The sequence below is a fragment of the Heptranchias perlo genome, chromosome 35 (assembly GCF_035084215.1).
Source record: "Heptranchias perlo isolate sHepPer1 chromosome 35, sHepPer1.hap1, whole genome shotgun sequence".
In the NCBI taxonomy this organism is placed as follows: domain Eukaryota; kingdom Metazoa; phylum Chordata; class Chondrichthyes; order Hexanchiformes; family Hexanchidae; genus Heptranchias; species Heptranchias perlo.
Genome location: NC_090359.1, coordinates 17,813,500 through 17,822,550, shown reverse-complemented (window position 1 = coordinate 17,822,550; position 9,051 = coordinate 17,813,500). Strand labels below are relative to the sequence as shown.

At 45.6% G+C, this 9,051-nt stretch overlaps 1 protein-coding gene across 1 annotated transcript; it reads right to left on the bottom strand.

Annotated features, from left to right (window-relative positions):
• Positions 1 to 5,930: 5,930 nt before the first annotated feature.
• Positions 5,931 to 8,803, bottom strand: LOC137302157 (zona pellucida sperm-binding protein 3-like). Its single transcript, XM_067971823.1, has 9 exons — positions 8,424 to 8,803; positions 7,412 to 7,527; positions 7,222 to 7,325; positions 6,953 to 7,130; positions 6,741 to 6,867; positions 6,581 to 6,660; positions 6,377 to 6,498; positions 6,171 to 6,305; positions 5,931 to 6,092 (listed from the first exon to the last, which is right to left on the bottom strand). Exons 1-9 carry the CDS (start codon positions 8,799 to 8,801, stop codon positions 5,974 to 5,976), a joined length of 1,359 nt encoding a protein of 452 aa, XP_067827924.1. The 5' UTR covers positions 8,802 to 8,803; the 3' UTR covers positions 5,931 to 5,973.
• Positions 8,804 to 9,051: the final 248 nt, after the last annotated feature.

The window sequence follows — 9,051 nt, the reverse complement described above, 5'->3', positions numbered from 1 at the left end:
TTTTCATGACAGCAGAGAAGTTTAAATAAGATCAGAGAGAGGGGATCAAAATTATGAGGGGGTTTTGATAAAGTAAATGAGGGCAATCTATTTCCACTAGTACGGGTACGAGAGCACAGTGGTTATGTTACTGGACTAGTAATCCTAGAGGCTTGGACTAATATTCCGGAGTCATGAGATCAAATCCATAGCAGCTGGGAAATTTAAATTCAATTAATTAAATAAAATTTGGAATAGAAAAAAAACTAGTATCAGTAATGGTGGCCATGAAACTACCGGATTGTCGTAAAAACCCATCTGGTTCACTGATGTCCTTACCCGGTCTGGCCTATATGTGACTCCAGACCCACAGCAATGTGGCTGATTCTTAATCGCCCTCTGAAATGGCCCAGCAAGTCACTCAATTGTTCAAGATAGGTGGCACACCACCACCTTCTCAAGGGCAACTGGGAAGGGTAATAAATGCTGGCCTTGCCAGCGACGCCCACATCCCAGTTCGTGAGTCGGTAACTGGAGGGCATCAAATTAAGAGAGGTTGGTTTTCTTTTTGATGCAGAGGGTTGTTAGGACAATGGAATGTCCGACCAGAAACAATGAGGGAAGCAGAATTTAAAAGGGAAGTGAATCAATATCTGAAGAAGAAAATCTTGAAAGATCTTGAAAGGCCTTCGATAAGGTACCGCATTGCAGACTCATGACCAAGGTCAGAGCTTGTGGAGTCAGGGGACAGGTAGCAGAATGGATAGCAAGCTGATAACAAAACAGAAAACAGAGAGCAGGGGTTAATGAGAGTCACTCAGACTGACAAAAGGTGGGAAGTGGTGTTCCACAGGGATCGGTGCTGGGAACACTGTTGTTCACCATTTGCATCAACGGTTTGGACTTGGGAATCGGAAGAACAATTTCAAAATTTGCAGACAAATTGAGGGATATCGTTAATACTGAAGAGGACTGCGATAAAATACAGGAAGACATTAATAACCTTGCAGAATGGGCGTGTAATTGGCAAATGAATTTCAATATAGACAAGTGTGAGGTGGTACAAATTTAGTAGGAAGAACAAGGAGGCCACATACTTCCTGTATAATAAGAGTCCAAATGGGATAGAGGAGCAAAGAGGGGTCTCGGGGTAGATACACAAATCATTAGATGTAGTGACTCAGGTTCATAAGGCCATAAAAAAGCAAACAAAGCACTGGAGTTCATTTCCAGAGGAATAGAATTGAAAAGCAGGGAAGTTATGTTAAACTTGTAAAAACCTTGGTTAGACCACACTGAGTACTGTGCACAGTTCTGGTCTCCATGTTACAAAAAGGATATAGAGCCACTGGAGAAGGTGCAAAAAAGATTGACAAGGATGATACAAGAACTGAGAGGTTATAACTATCAGGATAGACTGAACAGGCTGGGGCTCTTTTCTCTGGAAAGGAGAAGGCTGAGGGGTGACCTGGTGGAGATCTTTAAAATTATGAAGGTGTTTGATAGATGAGACATCGAGATGTTTCCACTTGTGGGGGAGACCAGAACTATGGACCATGAATGGATGATAGTCACTAATAAATCCAGTAAGGAATTCAGGAGGAACTTATTTACCCAGGGAGTGGTTAGAATGTGGAACTTGCTAACACATGGAGTAGTTGAGGCAAATAGCATAGATGTATTTAAGGGGAAGCTAGATAAGTACATGAGAGAGAAAGGAACAGAAGGATATACGGATAGGGACAGATGAAGAGAGGTGTGAGAGGGGCTCGTGTGGAGCATAAACACCAGCACAGACCAGTTGAGCCGAATAAAAGTAGGCCCAGCACTGACCCCTGGGGTAACCACTTCCAACCCTTCTCCAATCTCAGCAACTCCCATTAACCCGGACCCTCTGTTTCCGGTCCCCAGACAACTTTCTCCCCGCACTGTTCCATTTCCTTTTAAACAGCCCACCTGAACAGACTGGACATTACCCTGGGGATCCCCCAGTTACCTTCACACCGTTGCTCGCCATGTCCCTGATTTCACTTGACATCCTTCACAGTCTCATCGAATTGTCTTGGTGCCTCCCGGCCGTGTGAACATCGAAAGAGATTTCCAGTCGGCCTCAAGTATTTTCCAGCAGATTGCTTCAAATCCGGTGCAGTTTTCCTCAAAACTCCTGGAAGTTCAGGCACGAATTCTCCTGTGCAAGAAAGTCACATCGTGTTACGGGACGGAAGAATTAACGACCCTTCTGAAGTACTCGGTGTCGGCCTTGGCTCATTTGTAGCACTCTCTCACCTCTACAATCATAAAGATTGAGGAATAAAGCTCCCCTCCAGAGACCTGAGCACAAAATCTCGGCTCACACTCCAGTGCAGTACTGAGGGAGTGCTGCACTGTCAGAGATGCCGTCTTTTGCACGAGCCGTTAAACCAGTCCGGCCCCTCAGGTGGATGTAAAAGATCCCGCGACACTATTCGAAGAAGAGCAGGGGAGTTCTCCCCGGTGTCCTGGCCAATATTTAATCCTCAACCAACACCTATAAACAGATTATCTGGTCATTTATCACATTGCTGTTTGTGGGATCTTGCTGTGCACAAAATGGCTGCCCACATGACAACAGTGACCTCATTTCCAAAGCCCCCCATTGGCTGCGAGGCTTTGGGGCGTCCTGAGGATGTGACAGGCGCTGGAGAAATGCAAGTTCCCCCTCCCCGGGGCCGCCCTCCGCTCTAATCCCATTGCCCGTCTCTCGGTCCTGACCCCGGGCTCGGGGACTCTCGGCCGGTCCAGGGCCCTTTAAGAGGGACGCGCCACACTGCGCATGTGCGCCGTTTATTTAAATCAAACCGCGCGATTCAAAGGAAAAGTGACGTCAGTTTCCGTCACAATAAAAACCGCTCGTTCTCAACCGAAAAAACGGAAAGTTTGTCTCGCGACACAACAGGAAGCGGTCACTGATCCGGCGGGTGATGTGCGCATGTGCGAACATTCTCCCAGAGTGCAGCGCGGCCTGTCTCACAGATGGGGCCTTTTCTCTGCCGCTCTGCATTGTGGGAGATCCGGCCGCCATGACGGGCCCGGGTCACCGAGTTCATCCAATCACAGGTGAAGCTTCCCGGATTGGTGGAACCGACAGAGTGCAGGTGGTCTGTGGAGCGAGAGAATCTCTGAGAAGAGGGGCAGCCAATTGGGGAAATCACAGGAGGTGGTGACCGGTCATAAACCCAATCGGTGAATGACGGATTGAACCAAGGAAAGGAATGAAGAAACTCGACTGGGACCTGTGGGAACAGGCGGACTAATAAATTTAACCCGTGTCCAGTTCAGGTCACCACATTACAGGAAAGATGGGATTGGACCAGAGAGGGTCCAGAGGAGATTTACAAGGATGGTCCAGGACTGGAGAATTTTAGCTGTGAGGAAGGATTGGATCGGCTGGAGTTGTTTTCATTGGAACAGAGGAGGCTGAGGGGGGGGATTTAATTGAGGTGTATAAAATTATTGGGGGGCCATACAGACTGCATCACTTCAAGAAGGCAGCTCACCACCACCTTCATGAGGGCAATTGGGGATGGGCAATAAATGCTGCCCTTGCCAGTAACACCCGCATCCCATGAACAAACAAAAAAAGGATATTAAGGTCCTATATCCCTTCGCAGAGAGGTCAATAACCAAGGGGCATATATTTCAAATAATTGGTAGAAGGATTAGAGGGGATCTGTGGATAATTTTTTTCACCCAGAGGGTGGTGTGAGTTTGGACCTTACTGGCTGAAAGGGTGGTAGAGGCAGAAACCCACATCGCTTTTTAAAAGTACTTGGATGTGCACTTGAAGTGCCGTCACCGACAAGGCTGCGGACCAACACCAAGAGTGCGATTAGGCTGGATAGCTCTTCTTCAGCTGGCACAGACACGATGGGCCGAATAGCCTCCTTCTGTGCTGTAAATTTCGATGATTCTATAACCCCTAGGGTCAAATGTAACATGGCAAAAGATACATGTTTATGGTTCAAAAAAATATCGTTACAGGGAGGGAGGGGACAATGTAGAGTTCTGCCCGAAAGCGTTGTTGACACAAACTCCATGAATTATTTTCAATGGGAATAATAGTGTAGGGACCTTGGAACAGAGGAACATTAAATTGGATGAGAGGCGAGAGGAAAGTCACCTGTTTCTGTCCTGTAAGATTCTAAGCTTCATTGAGAATGAATTCATGAAGCATTTCTACATAGCATTTATTTTGCAACATTTTTAAAATATCCCACAGTAGTTCTCCTGGTCAATATATCCAGTTTGTAAAGTCTCCCTGAAATGTTTATATGTAAATCAGACAACAGTCAGAAGAGGGTAGGATGGACCTACACTACACTTGAATGTATTGTCATCTATTGAGTTTAAAGTTTCCGAACACTATTTGTCAATGGTGTGAGGAAGCTCAGAGTGAAAGTGAGGAGGGGCCGTCAGACTGCAGGTTCCACTGGGAAAAAAAAATCACCTTCAGTGTGTACAGTGAGCAGAAATGAATTGCTATTATTAAAAGTTCCCACTAACTCATTGTTATTCTACTTCAACAGAACAAGCCTGGATCTCCTGCTATGTTTAAACACTAAACTTCAGTGATTATAGCTCAAGTAAAATATTACCATGATTTGATTTAAATGGAGAAGTGGTTTCCACCCGCCAAAGAATGTTGTCTGAAGCGAGGGTGTTTACTGCTAACAGCTCCCATCCTGTTTAATAGACCCCCTGAATGTCTGATTTACCAAAAAGGAAAACACAGCTCAATAAAGTTCAACATTCTCTTATTAATCTGAAGACCATTTTATGAACAAATTTCAGGATTTCACAAGGGTGTCCCAGACATGGATTGGACCCAATTCACTGTAAAGTTATAAAAACACAGCCAGTTTAGCGACCAGGGGACAGAACCTAAAAATTAGAATCAGGACTTTCAGGAGTCAAGTTATGAGACACTTCTGCACGCAAAGAGTGGGAGAAGTTAGGAACACTCTTCCACAAAGGGCAGTTGATGCAAGCTCAATTGTTAAATCTATTACCTCAGCTTAAAATTTTGTTGAGCAAAACAAGGTAAGGGATATGACGAAGGCAGGTATATGGAGTTATGTCACAGATCAACCATGATCTCATTGAATGGTGGACCAGGCTCGAGGGGCGAAATGGACTACTCCTGTTCCAATGACCACCCCTCAAATACAGTGAATGATAAACAATGTAATTTGAAAATAGGACTAACGACTTACAATACAATCCTGAGGGCCTGTCGTGAGGGGAAGCTGAGGATAAAGAAACTTCAATCTGTGCTCACAAGATGACAGGTGAAATTCATATCCAACAGAGTTAAATCACAACCGCTGGGCTCCCCGTCCCTCACATTCTCACTGTGCCTGTACCCACTGGGCACAACATTGCCCCCCGTGTACATTAACCATTACACTGAACATTTGAAATCTACCTGGAGCCCCACCCCCACTAAACAAGAATCTTTACACCAGGGGCAGAGATATTCAATCTTGGAGGAGAGTTCCAAGTCCACTGACTTTCAATCCTATTGGTGTTTGGACAATTAGCTCCAAAAGGGAAAGTTTAACTGGAGTTTGGAGCCCGTTTTGGATTCGAGTGATCAATGGCCACGGGACACCAAGGGAATGATTGGGCCGTCAACCAGCCAGCACCAGTACCTCAGGCCAGTCCCACTGTCCCTTCAGAGTTCATTGACCTGCACAATGAGGGCCTGGCAAGCCTTCACCCATTGCTGCAGCCATCCCTGGACAGGGCCTGGATACACTATTAACAGCCATTCTGCCACTACTTACATGGACCCATTACAACCCCTTTCACTAACAGGAGGAACTGTGGAGGAGTGCGGAGTGTTACTAACAGAATTGAGCACTCGTTGCATGCTGATTGGAACCAGATAATGAAAAATGAGCAACCAGCCATTAGAAGATACAAGTAGTCACTGCTTTATTGGTCATTTGATAACTAGTTGAACTGGGTTTGCTTGTGTTTCCTGTACAGGAACAAGGCGATCAAAGAAGCAGAGATCAGAGAGACAGCGGTCACAGTCAGGGCCAGGATCAGGACCACCTCAGACTCCACACCTAAAAAGCAACAAGAAACCAATGGTTAGTGAAGGAAATACTGAGGAGAAAATGGAAACTAGCAGTCAACCAACTCACCACCCGGAGACCTCTCCTGCATCCTTTGCTCAACCTCATTAAGGGAATCAGTTGCCAGCTCTGTCACATCAGGATCCAGAATGACCAGGGGTCCAAGTGAGGCCTCACCCTCCCACTTCAATTCAGCATCACTCTCTGCAATATCAAACATTCCAGTTAGAGAGGGTAAAGGGTGACCTCCAACATAGAGGGGATCAATGTCCTACCAGGTCCAGATGCAAGATCCCTCCTTCCTCTGGAATCAAGTCGGAATTCCCTCGTGGCACTACAGCTGCCCAGATGACAACAGGCGCACACGTCATTGGTAGATTCTTCTAATGGGGTCCAGCTAAACCAGAGAATCAGTTTATCAACCATGTTGTCCATCACCCTTTAATACAACACATCCCTGAGCGAGAGAGGGAACTTACATATTCTGGAAAGTACAAGCTTTGTTCATTGAATCTCTCCGATCCACTGCAGCAACTTTCAGGTGACAGGTGACGAAAATCTGAGGGACACATTAAATACAAGTTGTTATTTAGTGACCTGTTCCCAACATGGGGAACCCAATGTTTGGCTTCCTCTTACCAAGGAACGGTCATCTCCAAAGAAGCGGAACGCATCCAGGTCAAACTGGAGTTTGTCCAGCTCACGTTCACCTCTTGGCAACACAAAGGTTGAAAAGGAGTCCTCAGCTTTGCTGTCCAGGAGGCAACTGAAGATAGATTAAAAAAGGGACAAAGTGAATAAAGTGAACCTATTGAGACATAACCAGCTGGAGAAAGCAGAGAGCTCCTTACCCATGGTAGTCAATGATGTTGTATCTTGGGGTGGAATCCTTGTCTGGGCTCAATGTAGCTGCACAGCTGTCAATGTAGAGCTTCAAGGGCATGTGGTTGGTCATTGAAACAGAGGCCTCAATGTGAATGAGGTCACCCAGGTAGTAGACAGTCGAGGTGCGCTCTGTAAGCCAGTCATCTGAAGTACAAGAGGACAAGGGTTGGAGACAGTGGGTGTAACTCCCAGTGGGAGACGACAGAAAAGCACTCGCCATCCACCAATCACATACCGTTCATAAGACGCAGTGAGAATGACAGAAGCCCTTCTCCAGACTTGGTCGAGCTGAACGGGATCCAGGTGGGCTTGATAGGGTCACTGCTCACATTGCCCTTCCTGGAAGGACAGTAGATAATTTCAGGACAACTTCATAGAACTGCACCTGCTGTAGACCTTATTTGCCACAGAGGAAAGATTCTTACCTAAAATAGTGGCACTCAATGGGAATGATGGCTCCATTAGTTCTCACAATGACAGATCCACGAGCATTTGGGGTGTGGTTCAGGTGGGTGGTGTAGACCAGGAAATCTCCAGCCATCTGAAAGACATCAGGTTAAGGAATGAAGAGCTGGTCTCATTGGACAAAAGCCATTTCTGGTCATTTTCCTGCCCTGTTAAGCAGCAGTTTGAGGAGTTTCAGTTGTTCCTCAATGACACATGATTGAAGCAGCTCCACCATTGGTTGAAGTTGCCTGGAGCAGCCTCTGTTACTCGACTCAGTCCACCTTCTATTACAGGGGACTTCAGGCCTGCAGTCAGAAACCCTGAAATGATTGGCACTGCCAGATTTGATGAGCATTCTTTCCCATATAGAATAGAGCTTTCACCTTAACGGGCTTCAAGTTACCCCTGATATGGAGCACAAAACACATCACTTTTAAACCTCATCTGTGTCCATTAAAACAAGGGGATTGGCAGGTGTAATAACCAAAATTGGAGTTCCCCTTTAATACATTGGGATACAATTATTATTCCACTTGTTTCATCATTTAAGAGCAGTCTCAACAGGAACTTCCACACTGAACATTCATTGACCACAAGTTGAGGCAACAGGCCAGAATATCCACAGGAAGGAACAGAAAAGATAAATCAATTGAGGCACAAGAGAACAGAGTGGTTTGGAGAAATGCAGGTGAAAGTTCAAGGTCAATAGAATTGAATCTCAGAGTTCGAGAGTGGTAATGACCCATTTAAGAAAGATGCAGTCCCTCAGTGACAAGTTGAAGTTCTTTTTAAATATAAAGCTAAGATTAACATGTCAATATAAAGAAAGTAGTTTCACACAGGGTGATATTTAACAGTGGGCAAGAATTTATACACTGATTTCATTCAGGGATCTCCTCAGTGGCTGGAATTTCACCTGATGTTAATGAGCTCAGAGTGGGCATTAATCCACACAGTGAAATTGGAGCAAGAGTTGAGGAATCACATTACCTGCAATCTGCTACCACATTCATGGAGCCCATAGTCAAAGAAGACAGTGTGGTTCTGAGAGGAGATCCCAGTTGGCCGACAACCTGCTGTCCCCAGGGTCAGGTCAGCAGCTTTAATCAGGTGCCTGGTTCTAAATAAATCCATGTCTACCCTCACCAGCAGGTTCTGCTCTCCACACTGCACCATCACAGTCTGCAGTGGAGACAGACTTCTCCCCTCAGACACACTGAAATGGGAACCAAAGGGAGGGACAGGGGTGGGTTTTACTCTTCTCCATGGAAATCTCTGCCCTCTAAACTGTTGCCAAATATCAGAGCAACAAACCGCTCCAACTAACACCAGCACTGAGAACAAACCTCCCACTACAAAATCCCCCATGATCCCAAACAACTCAACTATCACTTTACCCACCAACCAGCACCTTTTATACGCAACCTGCAGTCACCTGACTCCAATTCAATGAGTCACTGTTGTGATACGATTGGATGTCTTTCAGAAAAAAAACTCAATGTCTTTAGAATCCTCCTTTCATTCAATCACTTCCATTGTCCTATTTCATAAGTTTCATTCGAAAGAAAGGAAAAAAAAAGAAAAGAAAAAAAGATGGAGACAGTGAGCGGTGTCACTG